The sequence below is a fragment of the Eulemur rufifrons genome, chromosome 20 (genome assembly GCF_041146395.1).
Source record: "Eulemur rufifrons isolate Redbay chromosome 20, OSU_ERuf_1, whole genome shotgun sequence".
NCBI lineage: Eukaryota > Metazoa > Chordata > Mammalia > Primates > Lemuridae > Eulemur > Eulemur rufifrons.
The window spans coordinates 9,718,968-9,738,561 of record NC_091002.1 but is presented as its reverse complement, the minus strand read 5'-3'; the positions used below and the strand labels follow the sequence as shown (position 1 = coordinate 9,738,561).

General features: G+C 50.6%; 1 protein-coding gene across 1 annotated transcript in view; it reads left to right on the top strand.

Annotated features, from left to right (window-relative positions):
- NINL (ninein like) overlaps positions 1-19,594 on the top strand; it is a 113,226-nt gene that overhangs the window by 67,073 nt on the left and 26,559 nt on the right. Inside the window, exons 9-15 of the mRNA XM_069496005.1 lie at positions 2,491-2,627; positions 4,045-4,185; positions 6,435-6,609; positions 7,264-7,374; positions 7,962-8,042; positions 16,212-16,335; positions 19,167-19,273. Of these exons, the coding sequence (XP_069352106.1) occupies positions 2,491-2,627; positions 4,045-4,185; positions 6,435-6,609; positions 7,264-7,374; positions 7,962-8,042; positions 16,212-16,335; positions 19,167-19,273 (876 nt within the window). The remainder of the gene's footprint in view (positions 1-2,490; positions 2,628-4,044; positions 4,186-6,434; positions 6,610-7,263; positions 7,375-7,961; positions 8,043-16,211; positions 16,336-19,166; positions 19,274-19,594) is intronic.

The following is a 19,594-nucleotide window of genomic DNA, read 5'->3' as shown; positions in this document are numbered from 1 at the left end:
ATCACCAAATTGTGCCCTGCAACACAATCAACATTTCATATCTCACGTAGTTTCTGTGGGTCAGGAGTTTGAGAGCAGCCTAGTGGGGTGGTCCTAGCTCAGGGTCCTTGTGAGGTTGCAGTCAGACATCAGCCGGTGCTGTAATCTCCCAAAGGCCTGACTGGGGCTGGGGACTGCTGCCAGGATGGCATACTCATCCCAGCCAGGTGATGCTCGTTGTGTGGAGGAGGCCTCCCTTCCTTGCAGAGGAGAGGCCTCCCTCCCTCTTTCTGCAGCTGCTTGAGCATCCTCACAGCATGGCTGCTGGCTTTCCCAGAGCACGAGGGATCTGAGAAAGAGCAAGGAGGAGGCTACCTGTCTCATGACCTAGCCTGCAAGTCACACACCATCACTTCCTCAATATTCTGTGGTTAATATTGTATACAGGAAAAGCCAAAGTATTTTTCTTATTCTTTCAACTCGACAGTCAATACAGAATATTTCCCATAGGTTCCCCATACACCAAGCAAACAATTCTGTAGTGGATACCAGCTGGGTGTCCTCTAATTCAGTTAAATTCTGATACTGTCTACCTGGAGATAGGGTCAGATCCCACGAGGTTGAGGGCTCAGTCCCACAAGACTGCCCCCCACTTCAGATGCCAGTTGCAAGTAGTAGGTTGTCATCTATACTTCTAACTGGCTGGGTATAAACTGGGGTTCCCATGACCTCCTCTTTGGGTTTCATTAATTTGCTATAGTGGCTCACAGAACTCAGGGAAACACTGTACTTACATTTACCCATTTATTATAAAGAATATTACAAAGGATACATTGAGATGGAAGAGATGCTTAGGGTGAGGTATGGGGGAAGGGGCGTGGAACTTCCATGCCCTCTCAGGGCAGCGCCCTCCAAGAACCTCCATATGTTCAGCTATAGAGAGGCTCCCAGAACCCAGTCCTCTGGGTTCTAATGGAGGTGTCATTACATAGGCAAGATTGATTAAACCATTGGTCATTAGTGATCTACTCAAACCTTTTGCCTCTCCTCTCCTCAGAGGTTGAGGCTTGGCTGAAATTCCCAACTCTCTAATCCTGACTGGTCTTCTGGGACACCAGCCCCTACCCTGAAGCTACCCTGGGCCCCAGCCACCAGCCGCCTCATTGGGATACAAAAGATGCTCTTATCACTCTGGAGATTCCCAGAATATTAGAAGCTGCATGTCGGGAAGTGGGCAAGGCCAGGTACATATTTCACAATACTACAGTTACAGGGGTGAGTCCCAGCAGGTGTGGGCGGGGCACACTCAGTAGGTGCTGGCACAGGCATTCGGGCAGTTGTGGAGGCTCCCTTGCTGGGATGGTTTCTGATGGCTCCCTTCTTGGTTGGGAAGCTGCGGCTGTGTGTTCCCTGCTCCCGTCCAGTGGGGTTGTTGTGGGGAAGTTGGCACTTGTGTAATAATAGCCTCAGGTTCCCATGTTGCTCCACAAACTTTACCCGAAGCACCAGTGGGCAGCCATGGGAAGTCAAGTTCCCATTCTACAGGGGAGTGTCCAGGCTGGGCACGTCCTGCCACCTGCTCTGGTGTGTTCTGACATGGTACCTGCTGCTGGACTCATGTGAAGCTGTTTCTGATTTTTAAGAGTCATAGTTGGAAGCAAGAGTGAAGAATTCTCGAGACCAGAAAAGCAAATGCAGCTAAATATTAATGATGGGTCACTTGAGCTGAGGAGCTTATGGGTTTTCGTTGTTCTGTTTTTTTTTTTTTAATTGTAAAATACTCATGGCATAAACTGCTCTGTCCTTTTAATTTTACTTTTAAGTTTATTTTTGAAAATCCAGAGGGGGAAAGAATGCTCCTGTCTGGAATGCTTTTGACAGCGGCTCCCTCCTCTGATCATTTTTCTACCAACAGAATTATCCATCGTACATGTATTTCATAGAGATATATTAATCAGGATTCTTTTAGTTTGAAATGGCAAAAACCCAAATCAAAAGGAGAATGTTAGGGGGTGGCCTGGGTGGGCAGGAAGGGAGGACTTCAGGAATCGAGGGCTCTGAGCTCCAGGGATGCCATTGGGTTCTTTCCATCTCTCCTCCGTGGTCTTCCTGGCCATGGGGCTTCGTGAGGCTCACACAGTCCTTACAACCATTGATTTCAGAGGGAAAAAGGGCCTCACTCCCCTGGATTCCATGTTAGTCCCCATGAGGTGCTTGCTTGGGACATACCTCTGTCTCTGTCTGCCACTTTGTCTAGCGAGGGGGACTCTGTCCAGCCCGGTGTACCCATCCCTGAAGCAGGGATGAGGGTCTGGGGGACCACGGTTGTGGACGGTCCACCAGAGTAACCTGGGGTGAGGAGGGGCACCTCTCAAGAGGCAGACATAAAAGGGGCAGGTGCCGCCTATACGAGCTGGAGTGAGTCTAGTTCCCTGGACTGTCCGCGGGAGAGAGCGGTGTGCTTGGAGAAGATCCTCATGCTCTCCTGCCCACTGGGCTTGCTACTTCCAGAGCCTGGACTTCAGTGTGGATGAGAAGGTGAACCTTATGGAGCTGACCTGGGCCCTTGACAACGAGCTCATGACAGTGGACGGTGCCGCCCAGCAGGCAGCCCTGGCCTGCTACCGCCAGGAGCTGAGCTACCACCAGTAAGAGCCTGCGAGGGACTGCGGGGTGTGGGAATGAGGCCGGCCAGGTGGGCCTCGAGGGGAGTCTGGGACACACAGGACATTGGGCCACCCTAATCCTCCCCAGATGGCCAGTCATGGGGCAGGGCTCTGTGCACCACCTGCCCCGTGCTCTGCAGCCCCTTTAGCTAGCGCTTATGGAGGGACAAGGACAGAGCTGAGCTATGGAGAATGGGGAGGTGAGTGATATCCACTTGTCTGCACGTCTGGGCTAGGCAAGGTGTAAGGACCCAGGGGACTGCCTGCTCAGGTTTTTGAGTCTACAGAATTTCAGGGTCTCTGGCTTTCCTCATGCTTGGTGAGAGGCTGAGCCCCCTTGACCGAGGTTCCAAAGGGAAGGGCTTGAGCTGACCCTGATCCTGCTGATGCCAGAGCTCACAGGTGCGGAGGTGGGACCCTCCAGTTGGCTGGGGTATGTGCCTTCGAGAGCAGCCAGAGGAGAAAGAAGTGCTTTTCAAACATGGTCACAAAGTGCCCAGTGACAGTGGGCCAAGAACACATTCCCTTTTAACTGGATTCCCTTTGGCTTGGCTGACTACCCAGGGCATCCTGCTAAGCAGATTCACCTAAAGATTGTTTTTATTGATGTTCTGAAGCAGGAGAAAAGATTGGCAAAATCACAATCTTGATCCTAAAGACCTTGCATCTCATTAGGTACCTATGTTTCCTTAGGTACTGACAGAGGAGCCTTCTGGCCTCAGGCACCTCTGCAAGTAGAGAAGGACCTGTGCAAATCCCTCCCTTGATCTTGGGAGAAGAAGGGGGGAAAATCTCTTTCTGAGGGGAAACAGTCACTGGAATAGCAGCTACCACAGTAGTTTATGGAGAGCCTCGGCTGGGCCTGGGTGGCCAGACAGAGCCAGGGCCACCCACGTGAATCACCTCTTGCTCGATGACTCCCCTTGCACTCACTGGGATGCCAGGCTGCTGGGTGTCAGGGCTGTGGCCGGTAGGGATGGTGGCTGGTCTGCCTTCTCCATTTTGTGCGTCCATTCCTGTGATAGGAGCTGGGGATCCAGGGCGCCTGTGGCCCAGCTTGCAGACGAGAAGGCACTCAGATCTGTTCTCAGGCGTCCTGGGGCTGTCTGAGAGATGTGGCACACCGCAAGGCTGCAGGCTTAGACTTCCTTGGCAAGTCGTTTGTCCTCTCTCTGTCTCTCTCAGGATACACATTTGTAAAATGGACATAGCAATTTAGAAACTGCCTTAAGAAGGGGTTGGTGGTGGCAGTGAGGTCGGCACAGTGCTGGTCCACCTGCAATATGTTGACACAGCTATTTTTATCGTTCACGCAGACATGGGGCTTGCTGGGCCTGCAGCAGGCTGGCAGGCACCAACGGTGGCATCCCCACCTGACCCTGTCCCCTTCCTGTGGCAGAGGGCAGGTGGAGCAGCTGGCGAGAGAGCGGGACAAGGCGAGGCAGGACCTGGAGAGGGTTGAGAAGAGGAACCTGGAATTTGTGAAAGAGATGGATGACTGCCACTCTGCCCTGGAGCAGCTCACAGAGAAGAAAATCAAGTAGGTTCAAGGCCCAGGTGGTGGCTCCTCACCTGGGCCTCCCCCAGCCCCAGTGAGGGCAGGTAGTGGATGCAGGGCTGCTAAGGCTGTGGCCAGGGGCATCGTCGAGCAGAGACCTTCCTACTTTATCTGAGCCCATAGGAATCTAGAAGATAGAACCTTATTCCAAGAGGAGGGAGCATTTAGAAAGCAGAGTTCTGCTCTTTATGATATTGGTGCATGTCTGCAGGCTGCAAGGGAAGTTCCTGTCTGCTGCGCTTGCTTTCCCAGAGTCTGTCTCACATGGGCTACATCCTTCTTTCACCTGTCTGTGTGCCTGTGATGGGTGGGCATTTAGAGAGAGGGCCAGCAGTGGCTTCCTTTGGCCCAGCAGGTAGAAAGAGCTCAGTGAGTGAAGCCTGACTCCACGCAGCACAGCTCTAGTGTGTTGAGCGGACTGGGAACAGTGGCTGGACAAGCCAGAAAAAAGGATTTCTCATAGATATTTTTTTTTTAAAGGACACAAAACCACTGCTGGTTTATTACAGAACATCTGGGGAAATCCTGCCCAGGAGGATTTCCCAGGCTGTGGCAGGGAAGAGGCTTCGTTCCCATGGGGAGCCATCTGTGCTGAGAGCTTAGCTGCTTACTCGTCTTCTTGAGGCTTTGCTCTCTCAGAGGTTTTCTCCTCGAGGGGCAGCAAGGGACGTGCTTACAGAAAACTGTAACCTCCGTGCAACCTTCCTCTCACCCCAGCACTGGCCGCTTCCCAGCCCTTGGTTAGTGATGCTCGTGGAGGAAGACTCTCCTTTTTAGACGATTGTGTTCAAAAGCTAAAAGTCACTTGATTTGAGTTCGATTTGAGTTACCGAGAATTGATATGCTCTGGTCAGGAAGAGTAGGGCTTGGTTCTCTCCCAGCCGTCTGGGAAGAATTTTGTGACATGTCTTTCCTGGGGTCAGAAGGCCATAACATCTGAGGCGGCATCTCTGTCCTTGAATCTGGTTGAGGGACGCACAACACATGAAGAGAGGCACTGAGCTGCAGCCTCGGAACCTGCGGAGGCTGTGCGGAGGTTTGGGTTCTGTCCTGTGTGCAATGGGAAACTATTGGTAGGTTTCTGTGAGTAACTTCTATGGTCACGTTAGGTTTTCCTTATTACAGAAGTAGTGAGCAATACATGTTTATTGTAGAAAATTTACAAAATACAAGTAAAAGGAAAAATAAAACCAGAAATCTCACTTCCCAGAGGGTATTACCTTAACATTTTTTATGTCCTTCACTTTTTTCTATGTACATAATTGTTTACAAAATGGTAGCATATCGTAGATACTTTTCTGATGGCCACAGAGCATCCCGCTGCGTGGGTCTCCATGTGGGTCTGCCATATTTTACTTGACCATTTCCCTTTTGTTGTTGATTTCAACAGTTTTTAAAGAGTCGGCTAATAGGATCAAATATGTGTTTTTAAAGCTACCCCAAAGGTCTGCGGAGTGTTAAATTAGTCAGACCTATTATATTGCACTTCCTCCATCTTCCCCTTTGGATATTATTGTTTAAAGTTCTGAGCCGAGATGAAAAGGCCAGGCTCTGTGGGCTGCAGGTTGAGCCCAGGTCTTGTCTTGTGCCCAGTTCTTGATGTTGTCAGCTTTCTGCTTAAGTTGGAGCCTTGTTTTTCTCCAGTCTAGGTAGACTTGTTGGAGAAGTCCTGAGAAGTGACTGTTTTAGTGACAAAACTAAGAGTTGACACTGTTTTCCTAGTGATGGAAATGGTTATTGCCAAAGATGAATGGGGCTTCTGAGAAAAAAATGCCCCCCACCTCTTCCTCAGATTGCTCTGGGAATTCACTGTCCATGGGTTTTATGCGGCCTCCCTCCCCTCTTTCCTGGGGAGGGAGGCGACTTTTACCCCTTTATCAAGGTATCAAAGGGCTGGCGCCTACAGTGCACAATGGGGTGGAGAGGCAGAGGGTGGCTGTGGGACCCTCCCCAGGCAGTTCTGCTTGCTCATTCACCCGAGGGCTCCAGGGTTGCAGCTGCTGGCATTCACAGGGTGACCCACTGGCTCCCCTTTTCTGGGGTCACCTCCATCAGCCCATGAAGGACACACATCCACCCCCAGGCTTGCGTTTCAGCATGAGCAGTTCTGCAGAGGCAAGAGGCAAGGTGGCCTGGCGTGTGCTAAGGGTCCCAGGGGTGGGGCTGGGGGCCCCTGTGGGCCTGGGCAGCTTGGGGGAGCCCTGAAGTGATGTGTGTATGACGTGTTACAGGCACCTGGAACAGGGGTACAGGGGAAGGCTGAACCTCCTGCGGTCTGAGGTGGAGACGGAGCGGGAGCTGTTCTGGGAACAGGCCCGTAGGCAGAGGGCTGCGCTGGAGCGGGACGTGGGGCGCCTGCAGGCCGAGGAGGCCAGCCTTCGAGAGAAGCTGACCCTGGCCCTGAAGGTAGGGGGAGCCCGAGTGTCCATCCACTCACACCCATATCTTCCTGGTCAAGGCAGCACATCTGCTGGTGGCTTTAAGCTTATCTGTCAAGGTAGGGAAACGCCTGGGGCTTCAAACTAAGGAATGTTTGTTTTCACAGCAGGGAGGAGTCCCCTTCTCAGCAGAGCACAAGGGTCTTGGCTGTGCTAGCAGTGGTGTTGCCCCTTCCCCCTCCCCCTCGCTCCTGCTCTCTGCTCTGGGTCAGATGGACCTGAGGTCAGGGAGAGCCAGTGACCGCAGCTTGTACTGCTGCACCCCCAGAGACCAGGTGCACCCCGGGTCAGCAAAAATACCAGAACTAAAGCCCAGCCTGTCAAAGGCCTGGGTTTGTGGCCTGGAGCCAGAGAGGTTTCGTGGGCTTTGGTGAGTGTCCCATGACCTGCACCCACCCCTTGGCTGCAATGAGGTGCCTGTCCTCTGCCACCATAGCCCACGGCACAGCACGGAGGCAGCCAGCACCCAGGTGCCTCGCCTTTTGAGGGGTTTCTTCACCAGTGCTGATCACCAGTGCTGTTGGTGAACAAGTCTCTCACTGGTAGAGAAGTGACACCAGTCCCACCCATGTCCTCCTCCTGCGCTTCCTGAACCTGATGAATCATGGGCTGTGTCTCATAGGAAAACGGTCGCTTACAGAAGGAGATTGTGGAAGTGGTGGAAAAGCTCTCGGATTCAGAGAAGCGGGTCCTGAAACTGCAGAACGACCTGGAGTTGGTGTTGAAGGACAAGGCAAGTCCTTTTGCAGATTGTGAGTCTTCAGAGAGAAGGGCCTGCGGGAGCTGGGTAAAAAGTAGGTGGCATCTTAAGAAAGATGAGCAAGGTGACTGAATTTAATGTTTTTCTACTAAAATTTAGAGTGGAGAGAAAATTAGTATGGGGACTTCCCTCTGCTCTGCTCCCCTTCATGGCAGCACAGGGGGTGCTGTTGCCTGGCCGGGGCCAGCGCCATCTGCACAGGCCTCAGGGATTGGTGGAGAGGGAGGGTAAAGCTCTGTGCCACCTCGAGGCCCCCACCTGGGCCTCAGATTGCCTTGGGAGGAGGAGGAGGTGGAGAGGGGCTGCCCAGGGCAGGGTCCTGGCTCCAGGTGTGAGCATGGCCATCTTCAATAAATCAGTAAATCCAGAAAATCCTTCTTCTCTGAGACCTTTTAAACAGGCTAAGGAGGGAGGAAGGGGAGGAGGGACAGAGTGGTTATACCTGGAGATGCAGAGCCTGGCGTCGGAGAAGCCAGTCAGGTTCTCAGGTCCCAGGGGTAGGAGGAGCAGTTCTGCTGGCCTGAGGCCGGCCCGTCACCTCCTGTGTATCTGACTTTCAGCTGGAGCCGCAGAGCACGGAGCTCCTGGCCCAGGAGGAGCGGTTCACAGCGGTCCTGGAGCACTATGAGGTCAAGTGCCGGGTACGTGCCCTGCCCTGCCCTCCGTGTAGTCCTGTGTGCAGACTCTCAGTGTCCACGTACAGTGTGGTCCACAGGGGATGGCAGAGTGTCTCCTCCAGGTGGAGCCTCTGACTGCGGCTGTGCTTGGCCACAGGCTGGCCAAGCACCCTGGGCTGAGGGTTCCCTGGCTTTGCATCCACCTGTTCTGAATGCCACCTCCATGTTTCCAGGTACCATGCAGGGCTTCGTCTTGTTTTCTCGTGCTAACGTTCAGATTTCCTGGGCCAAATCTGACAATGGGTATCCATCCCATTCAGTCGGAGACATCTGGGCAGAGAGCGGGCAGAAGTGGCGAGCAAAATTTAGACCTCACGACCCCCGTACACTCTTAAAATTACCAAGGATTTCAAAGAGCTTTTGTTGATGTATGTTATGTGGCTTATATTTAGTATTTACCATGGTAAAAATTAAAGTGGAAATTGAAAAATGGATGAATTCATTTAAGAATAATAAAGTAGTAACAGGCTAACATAAATTAGCATCTTTTTGTGAAAATAGCTGTTTTCCAAAAGAAAGAAAAATTAATTGAGAAGTATACCATTGTATTGCTAATCTCTTTAATGGCTGGCCTGATGGTGGACAGCTGGATTCTTGTATCTGCTTCTGTGTCAGTGTCTTGCGATATCACAGGACGCGGAGTCCCTGGAAGTGCCACTGTGCCAAAAGAGGCTGGGCATGAGGAAGGCAACTCAAATCTTCTTGTGTCATGAATCCCTCCCTGGGGGCCACAGCCAGGCTGGCGGGAGGCCTGGACGCCTACCCTGGTGGCCTTGCAGCTCTGCAGACCCTCCTGTCCTTCTGAATCGGCTTCTGGTTCTGTAGGACACAGATGCTGAGTGTCTGATCATTCAGGCTCAGGTAGAGCCTGGGGTTGGACCACTGCCTCCTTGGCACATTTTAAATGCATGCTGCTGCATTCCAGGCCATTCTGGCATCTCCTTTCCGTACTTGCCTGTTGCCCTGAGCATGCTGAGACTGGACTGTTCTAAAGGTCAGGCGCTTCCTAGACTTGCGAAGAAAGCCCAGTTTTAGTGCCTTGAAGGCTGCCTTACAGGTGGGCTGATGGCTGGGGGTCCAGCTTCCTTTCCCTGTCTCACCTGCCCTGCTCTGGCCCACAGGATCAATCCTCTTGAAGAAATTTTAGTATAGAAAAAAACAAGCCAGAGTTGAGTTGGGTTGATATTGACAATACAGAACCATTCTTTGATTTTTAAAGTAATTCACCACATGGTTCCTTAGTAGTTACCTCCTGGTTAGGATTTAATTTACTGAAAGTTAATTTATGCAAAACTTATACAGAAACTTTTTTTATAAAGAGAGGTGTATTCGTGGCTAAAATCAGGCACCATCAAAAACCTCAGTCTCTGGCTGGGCGCAGTGGCTCACGCCTATAATCCTAGCACTTTGGGAGGCTGAGGCAGGAGGATCGCTTGAGTTCAGGAGTTCAAGACCAGCCTGAGCAAGAGCGAGACCCCGTCTCTACTAAAAAATAGAAAGAAATTAGCTGGACAACTAAAAATATATAGAAAAAAAATTAGCCAGGCATAGTGGCACATGCCTGTAGTCCCAGCTACTTGGGAGGCTGAGGCAGGAGGATTGCTTGAGCCCGGGAGTTTGAGGTTGCTGTGAGATAGGCTGATGCCACGGCACTCTAGCCCAGGCAACAGAGTGAGACTCTGTCTCAAAAAAAAAAAAAAAAAACAAAAACAAAATCTCAGCCTCTGACCCACTTACCCCTCTCACATCCTTGGCATAAAGAAAAGTTATGTCCAAACAAGTCTCAACAGTGGAAACTGGAAACAACCAAGTATCGGGGATGGCAGGGCATATTATGACTCTTGTTCTAAAAGAATCCCATGTAGCCTTGAAGATAACGTGGAAGTGGATGATTCTAGACATGGGATTCTATCTAGGCAATATTGTCAAGTGAATGACGATAAGTAATGTGCATCCTCAGATTACAGCCAGCTAAACCCCTATATAATCCCCACCAGCAAAAATAAGAAAAATCTAAGGATATCAGTAGTTTACTGTTCACTCATTTATTTATCCTCTGTATTTGCTTTAATAATAGATAATTATACAAATTTTCAAGTTGGGTGGCCATAATTTATAGCTATCTGAAGATGTGATTGTCTGAAACTGAGTTAATTTTACCAGGTCAGTAATCTTTAGGTACCTTGTGTGGTAATACAGCAGCACCTCTGGTTTTAGTTATATCTGATTCTTTCCGTGTGCCAGTTGCCTTTGCTCCAAGTCACCTCACACTGAAAATCTGTCATTATTTCTGAAGATACCATTTTGGTCAGTATTTTTTTTTTTTTTTTTGGGGGGGGGGGACAGAGTCTCGCTCTGTTGCCCTGGGTAGAGTGCAGTGGTGTCATCATAGCTCACTACAACCTCAAACTCCTGGGCTCAAGCGATCCTTCTGCCTCAGCCTCCTGAGTAGCTGGAACTACAGGTGTGAGCCACGATGCCCGGTTAATTTTTCTTTCTTTTATTTTTTCAGGAGAGACTAATTTTTCTATTTTTAGTAGAGACAAGGTCTCACTCTTGCTCAGGCTGGCTGGTCTCAAGCCCCTGACTTCAGGCTGTCCTCCCATCTCGGCCTCCCAGAGTGCTAGGATTACAGGCATGAGCCACCATACTTGGCCTGTGGTGATTGTTAAAGCACTAATAGTTATAAAGTCATTTTATATAATTTCAAAGTGGAGCAGATATTTGGGGGAGAACATCTATCCTCAAAACTGGTGATTAATTCCTGAGCTGCCCTGTGCCAGAGAAGCAGATAAAACATTTTAAGGATCTGTCATTGATTCATTTCTTGATGACTTCCCTCCAATTTAAAGTAAGTTGACTTTGTTCCTGCTGCACGCTGCTCTGACCACCCTAGAGGATCAAGGTGAGCCCTGGCTCCTGCTCCGAGTGGGCCGTGCATCCTGTCTGTGGTTTGCCCTCTGAGTCCAGCCCAAATCCTGGGTGCCCTGTTGTCTTTTCCTGCACTGTCTGAGTCTCCTTTTGAGAATCTTGTGTGTGGTGAGCTGTGTCACACCCCTGACTTGCCTGGTGTGTGTAGAGTGGGGAGGGGCCTGTCAGCGTTCTGTGGGGACTGCAGTTCCATGCCGAGCCTCTTCCCCTGAAGCGTGTTGAGCAGACACAGAACCCGGAGATACCCCTCCATGAAAATGGTCCTTTAGGGCACTGGAGTTTCCAAATAAGTATAAACCCTTTCTTTCTTTAATATGACTCTGTTACTTAAAGATCTGTTACCCTTTTCACTTTTGGTTCTTGAAATTTTATATTTGAAACAGCAGAGATATTTTATGTTTTATTGCTAACCTATTTAGAGATTTCCTTTCTCCATTTTTTGGATATTTTTGTCTGTTTCAAACTAACATTTAGGGTACTTAAAAAAACTTTTTATTTGAACATAATTTAAAAATTACATGAAGTTACAAACATAAAAATAGTGCAAGAAACACCTGTACACCCTTCATCCCAGTTGCTTTATCATTTCCATACTTGCACACTCTCCGTGTGTGCTTGTATAGAAGTGATTGTATGTATGTAATTATTTCTGAACCATCTCAGGGTAACTTACATCCACCACGACCCATCACCCCTCTATGCTTGAGTGTGCATTTCCTAATAGTGGGCTTAATCCAGTTTACCTGGCAGTGCTATGCGTGTTCCTGCTCCTGTAGGCAATTAGTAAATGTTCAGGAATTTTGCTAGCTTCTTGTTAAACCTTAGATAGCTTTTTAAATGGACTCGAGTAGGAGTAATTTATACCACAGAAATTCGCAAAAGCCACAAACTAGAGCTTTTTTTTTTTTTTCCTGGAGAGCAAGTTTCCCAGCACCTTGCTGAGTAAGAATATTCTCTAACATAACTGTGGCTCCCTTACTGGCTTCGTGAGTTGACATCAGTACAGCACTTTAACCTGCTGTCCCTGTTTCATTTTCCTTAGTGAATCCACTAATGTTCTTCAGAGCATTTTCCTCTCCAGGGACAGGGTATGGTCTAGGACTAACTATTGCCTTCAGTTGTCTTGTTTCTTTAATGCCCTTTACTCCAAAACATTTTCTCATCCTTTCTTTGTCTTTTATGACACTGATTTTTTTTTTTTTTTTGGAGACAGAGTCTTGCTCACGGCTAGAGTGCCGTGGCGTCAGCCTAGCTCACAGCAACCTCACACTCCTGGGCTCAAGCAATCCTCCTACCCCAGCCTCCCGAGTAGCTGGGACTACAGCCACCATGCCTGGCTGATGTTTTCTATATATTCTTAGTTGTCCAGATAATTTCTTTCTATTTTTTAGTAGAGACGGGGTCTCGCTCTTGCTCAGGCTGGTCTTGAACTTCTGACCTCGGGCGATCCTCCCGCTTCGGCCTCCCAGAGTGCTAGGATTACAGGCTTGAGTCACCTCGCCCTGCCGACACTGATATTTTTGAAGAATACTTCAAAATATTCCCCCCCCCCCCCGTTTCATAGAAACATTCTCATTGTTTTTCTGATGTTTCCTTGGATTAGATTGAGGCTGTGCATTCTCAGCTGGCACACCACATAGGTAATGTTGTGTCCATCTGTCCCTCCTTGGTAGTGTTGATTCTGAGCACCTGGTCAAGGTGTTGCCTGATTGATTTCCCCACTGTAAAATTACTGGGTTTTTTTTTTTCTCCCTTCCAACTAATAAGCAATCAGTGGGAAGACACTTTAAGACCATGCAAATATCCTGCTCTTCATCAAGATCTTCCCTGAATTTAGCATCCATTGATCAAGATCTTCCCTGAATTTAGCATCCATTGATTCTTACCTGACTCAATCTTTACTATGATTTTTACAAAATGATGGTTTTCCCACTTCAGCCACCCCTGCCATCCGTCCTTGCCGTTGGCGTTCTACTGTAAGCTGGAGAAGTCCTCTCTACCTACCCACCTACCATTGGTAGGGACTGTGAATTCCCATTTTCCCCAGTGGGTTATAATTCATGACTGTGCTTAATTACTTTGGGGCTTGAATTGTGCAAGATTTGGCCCATGGGAGTCTTCAGCTGTGTATTGACATAGCACTATCATTTTTGCTGTTGCTCGGTTCTGTTGAATAGTTCCATACTTCTGGCACAGCAAGATGCTCCGGGCTCATGTTGTGCTTTGCCTGTACTTGCCCTGGGATCTGCCCTTTCCCCAAGGAGTCTTGGTTCCTGTCACAGGGAAATGGTTGTAGAGACCTAGATCTGTGTGCTTGGTGTGCCCCTTGCTCCTGGGAAGGTCACTGCTTTTTGGCGGAGGGTACCTTTGTCGTCTGTCCCCAGATGCCAGAAAGCTAGTCCTCACCTTCCCCGCTGTGTATCACCTGATCTTTCCAGACTCACTGCTGGGGATTTCCTTGTCCTTTGTAAAAAGGATATTTGTTAGCAAGGAAACATTTCCTTGCATTTCCTTGTGTGGGAATCCCCTTCTGACATAACTATCATTTTTGCTTTTGCTCTTTCATCCGTCAGCCTCAGTTTTCTTGGCAAGGCTGCCCTTGCTGAAGGGGCCTCTGAAATGTTAACCAGATGCTCCTTAGAGAGTCTCTGTGGTTCTGTGTTTTTACTGTTGCTTTGTGTGGACACCGCGATGGAGCATCACTGATGCCCTTGGTCAGAAACCCCAAGTGTGATTTTCCCTTTCAGTGTTTCCACACCAGTGCCTAACAGATGCCCACATTTCCAATTTTCTGGGCAGTTCTTCATCCCCCTAAGTGTGTGTTTGGTCAGCTTGGCTTACCCCCAGCCAGCCTGCAGACACCACCTTCATCTCGATGCCTCCCAGAGATGTCTTTCCCTGCTGCTGTGGAAATCCTCATTCCGCCCTGCTTCCCCTTGTGAACTTGCTTCTCCCTATTAACAAGAAGTCAAGAAAAGCCACAATGGGGCCAGAGCCCTCAACTCTTCCGGGCTGCAGTATGTGGTTGCTGGGCTTGTCACAAGTCTCTTTTTCTGCCCCTTAACCACCTTCCACATGAAAATGGACAAGTGCCCTGGCCCACAGCCCTGCCAGCTGCTCCGTGGAGGCTGCTGCTGCCCAGGACGGCTCACACCACCCTCACCAGTCATAGCTAACTGTGTTCCTTGACGTGTCCTGAGAACAGAGAAGCCTATGCCCCTCATGTCAGCTGGGAAACCCTGTTTCTGGCACGGCTAAATTTGCAGGATGTGTCTGTGCTCTCAAAATACCCATTTGGAGTGGCAGAAAGAACCACAAAGCGGGCAGGGGATTGGGTAGAAATGATTCTGTCTGTGTTACCCCTTGATTGGCACTGGCCAGTAAAAACAATGGGAGTCACACATGTAACTCTTAAGTTTTTTAGTAGACATGTTAAAAAATGGAAGAAGATTCATTTATTAGTAGGCTTAGTTTTAAAAAAAGGAAGAAATAGGTGACATTAATTTTAATAATATATTTTCTTTAACTTATCAAAAATGTGATCATTTTAATCGTAACCAATATAAACAAATTATTCAGGCATTTTACATCCCAATTTTGGAGTGAGTCTTTGAAATGTGGCATATTATGCTTCTGGCACATCTCTGTTGAGACTAGCCACGCTTCAGGAGTACAGCAGCTCACATGGCTAGCGGCTCCTGTATGGACAGCATGCGGCTGGTTGAATGTTGGGGTTGCCATGACACTGTGGTGGGGCGGGGGGGTGAGCCAGCAGCCAAGGGGGGCACGCTCCAGGGTCTGCCTGGCGGCTCTGACGCCTGGCCATCCCCTTTTCCCAGGACAGGGCTGCTCCCTCCATGGGGGAAACATGTATTTGCACAGGAGTTTCTAAATGAGGTACAGGTGACTCTCCATGCATCTGTGCTTCTTCCAAGATCTTCAGAGCCTGTCTCTTCTCTCAGATGGCTTAGAACTGCCAAGGAGAAGCTCCTTCTCCAAGGGGAAACTCGTTGATGCATTTGGCAGGCCCAAGGACTGGCCTCTGGGGACAGTTTCAGGAAGATTAGGTTTATTCAGTGAGAGGTTCCTGGAGAGGCTGTAAAGAGACTTGAATAGGATTCAGAAACCAGAGAGGGAGATGGTGTTTTGTGGGTGTGCTGTGTGGACTGGGAGTCTCCCTGCCTCTCCACTTGGGCCTCCATGTGGTCCTCTTCAGGTGGCCTCCTCGGGGATAGTTGGGGCTCCCTCCCAGCATGGCAGTGGCTTCTCCCGGGGCATCCATCCCAGGAGAAGCCAGGCAAAAGCTGTGTCCTTGGAAGTCACATGGCCTGACTTCCGCTGTCCTCTAGGTCGGAGCAGTCACAAGGCTGCCTGGGTTCGGGTGGGAGTGCCCAGGCCCAGGGTCATGAGTGAACATGGCAACATGCCATGCTCTTCGAAAGACTGTAGGACTCAGGGAACTGTCTGATAAAGTGGGCTAGCTGCCCTACCCCTTCTCATCTCTTTAAAAAGCAAGTGGCTGGGTGTGCTTGTTATGTCAGAGAGGGAGGGCTATCATAGCCCATTAAAAGTATAAACAAAATTATGTTAGCCACAAATGCAGACTCTTCCTCTTATGCTTCCACCCCCCACGGTGTCTCCCTGCCCCACCATCGCCAGTGCCCTTCTGCTCTCTCGGGTGTCAGCTCAGCAGCCATTGTCCCGCTGACACGTCCATCTCTGCTTTGTGCATCTGAGCTGGAGCAAATGGTGTCCTCTTTGGTGGTTCGTCGCTGCAGAACCCTTTGCCAATTCAGCACCTGCTGAGAAAGAATTCCAGCACATCCCAGGGTCTTGTTGCCTGCCAGATACACCACAGCACCTCTGCGGTTTCAACAGAGCACTTGTCATTTCACACGTTGATGATTCTCTGGGTTTTCTATATTTCCCTTCAGTATCCACTCCACTTTTTTCTTTGAGCCCCTCTCATATATCCAGTGACAGAAATGATGTGGGACATGAGAAAGTCAAGAGAGGACCCTTGTTTTTGCTCAGCTTCCCATGTAGTCAGGGACTCGAAACCCTGATTACATATCTTGTGCTGCAAGACCAGAACTAACACCCTCTCACCTCGCAGCATGCCTGGTCTGCCGCGGACACTCCGGGTTCCCTGGGCCGAGTGGCTGCAGCAGCTGGAGGAGGTATCTGGCTCTGTCCCCGCAGGATCTGCAAGACCGCAATGACGAGCTGCAGGCCGAGCTGGAAGGCCTGCGGGCGCGGCTGCCCCCGAGTCGACAGAGCTCCTCCAGGGGCCTGGAACAGCGGCTCTCTAGACACGGCCCAGCAGGTAGGAGCCTGGCCTGGGAAGGGGCTGGCCCCAAGGCCTGGGGTTGACCCCCCACACAAGAGATGGGAGAGGGGAGAGAAGGGCTTTACCATTTGGGTAGAAAGGTTAAGAGGAGTTGGTGACCTTTTTTGTCTTGACCTCTGAAGTGGAAGTCTGCCCTGTAGGGATGTTGCTAAGGAGGGTCCATCGAGATGCCACAGGGCGAGATGCCACAGGGCGGCCTTGCAGCAGGGTACTCACCCCAAGGGGGAGGAAGGGTGAGGCCAAGGTGTGCATGGGTGGTCTCCAGCCACAAGGTGCAGCCATGGCTTGGCCCAGGCTGTTCTTACATCTGATAGTTGCTTTTGGTGACAGCTCTTTGTATAGCAGAGGAGCTAACTTACTCGAATGTGTTCAGGCCTGGTACTCACAGGCCTGTGTGGACTGAGGCTGGCAGGGCTTGCTGTTTGCTGCTCCTGGGAGATGTGGGAGCTGTTGCCCTTGGGGTCCGGGAGAGGTGGGGAGGGGGCCAGGCACTGAGGGAAGGGTCCCCACCTGGCCACATGTGCCCACACTCTCAGCTGATGAGGTGAGGACACACTGAACAAGAAGAGCTCTTGAAGTTCTTGGCTCCTTCTGTAGACCATAATTGGGATCCAGATGCTATGGCTGCCCTTGAAGTTTGCTGCAGTCCTTTTGGAGGACTGTGTGGGCTTGGCTGGTTGCTGCCCTTCCTGGCAGTTGTGTGGCCTCTGCTTACCTGAGTGGCAGCACATGATGCACCTGGCTCCAAGCTCAGTGCTGCTGCAACAGGGACCCATAGGGCCCACAGCCCCACCTGCTCCCTAGGATCTCACGTCATGGCAACCTCAGCCCCTCAGAGAACATTTTGCTCCCATCCGTAACCCTGACAGCTGTTTACTTAATAAAATAGAAGGCCGGGCACGGTGGCTCAATGCCTGCAATCCTAGCACTCTGGCAGGCCGAGGCGGGCCAATGGTTTGAGCTCAGGAGTTTGAGACCAGCCTGAGGAAGAGCCAGAGCCCGTCTCTGCTAAAAATAGAAAGAAATTATCTGGACAGCTCAAAATACATAGAAAAAATTAGCCAGGCATGGTGGCGCATGCCTGTAGCCCCAGCTACTCGGGAGGCTGAGGCAGGAGGATTGCTTGAGCCCAGGAGTTTGAGGTTGCTGTGAGCTAGGCTGACGCCACGGGACTCTAGCCCGGGCAACAGAGTGAAACTCTGTCTCAAAAAAAATAAATAAAGAGAAAAAACATGTACCCAAATCAGTCAATATGGGAATCTCCTGGGGCAACCTAGTGGGGATTTCTGTGAGGTGGGTCTGACTTCCTAGGAGCCCTAACGTAGCCCCTCATCAGCAGGCTCCTTTGGAGTCAGAGGCACTCTAGACCTGCAGCGCCGATAGCCACCAGGCTCACAGGAAGCTTCGGGAAGAACAAGACGTCCGGGCCACACCCCAGGCCAGAGAGGCCAGGAGCTGTTGGGGTGCAGCCACATTTGGGGCCATTTTCAAATCCCGGCAGGTGTGACGTGTGGCCAGGAGCACAGCCGGGCCACAGTGGTGGGGGTCACTGTTCCTCCCTTTGTCCCTCAAGGAGCCTGAGCCACATGTGGACCCATCAGGCACTGGCCAAGCTGAGATTCTCTGTCCGGGGTTGCTCTTGTCAAGTAGAACTCGGGCTGTGGGAGGCAGCCCCGAGCTTCGTGGCATTGCTGAGAAAACCAGTGCCACCCCCAGCTGGGGCCTTTTCTCGTCCCACCTTTGGCACCCTCAGTCTGACCACAGAGGTTTGATTGACTCCTTAAAAGAAGGAGGGTCTGTCTGCCTGGGGGGGCCCGGGTAGGATGCAGCATCGCAGTGGAGGGGGGATGTGGCCTGAGCCGTGACAAGCATCCAACTAGAGCTGCTGCTGGGCCCAGGTGGTGGCAGCTGCAGGTGGCCAAGGCCATGAGATGCTCTCTGTCCTGAGGTGCTTGTCCTGAGTTCTCTTGGCCCTTATGTCCCTGAGTCTGTCACTTTTTTTTCATGGAAAATAATTTGGGAAATGGAAGGAGAGGGTGAGAGTTGGAAAATGTGTCTTTTCCCCACTTTCCTGGCCCCTGGACCAACCCAGATGAAACCCTAGCAGTGGGTCCCTCCAACACACACGTCAGGGCTACCTGCACTCAGATGGTGCGCGTGGGTCCAAGGCCTCATCACAGGACCCACCTGTATGTCGCCTGCCTTTGTATCTCTCTTCCTGTCAGCGTCAGATTCTTTATTTCACTGGGGGTTGCTTTTTTATTTTTTAGTACTTTGAGTTGCCGTTTTATCCCCCAGGGTTTAGTGTACTGGCCTTATCGATTGGAGCCCGGCATCATTTGTGTGATGTAATAGTAAATAATGTAGGGCCACCAAGAAAAGGGGGAAGCTAAAACGCACAGGATGGATGGATAAGCTCCGTGCATGCACCTGCTGTTGTCTGCACAGTGCCATGAGTGCGGCAGGTCCCTCTGTCCTCTGTATTCCCATTCCTTTGTGTACCTGGCATCGACAGAGAACAGGGCGTAGGGTGTGGCAAATGTACCATGGTACTGCTGTCTTTTAGGGAATGAAAGGACCCTGTTGGATCTTGCAGGGAGTCCCCTACCTGTATCTGAGTGTTCTGCATTCTGACAAAGAAGTGAAATGCTGATTTCTCAGGAGCACCAACTTTCAGAATGAACACAACCCTTACGGCCAGCACCGTGTGCCTCTCCCTGATGGCGTCCAGGTGTCTTTGGAGTGTTTGGGAGGGGCCCTGTGGCATCTTTGGTGTGACATAAACGGAAATGTCCTCTTGTTTGCAGGCGTCTTGCTCACGGGCAGTTCCGCTCCAGTGAGTATAGAAACGGAGATAATGATGGAGCAGCTGAAGGAACATCACCAAGACCTCAGGATCCAGCTGGAGACCAAGGTGCGGGGGCAGGTCTGCATTTGCCCTAGAATTCTCTGCCTCATAGTGAACCGGCGCCAGGAGGAACGTTTGTAGGGAAGCATAAGTAAAACTGACCTTCTGCCCCAAACCCTTTTTGGCAGGAGGCAGGACACGGGAATGACCAATAATGGGGAGGGAATGGTGTTTCACTCCAGAGTGTCACAGGGACACTTGAGGACAGCTGTGCTGTGCCAGCCCTCCCTGCTTCTCTGCAGTTGGGAATCACAGTTACTGGATGTGCTCCAAGCCTGAGTGACCTGGCATTTGCCCTTTCTGGGGGACTCGGTGGCTTTGTGGCCA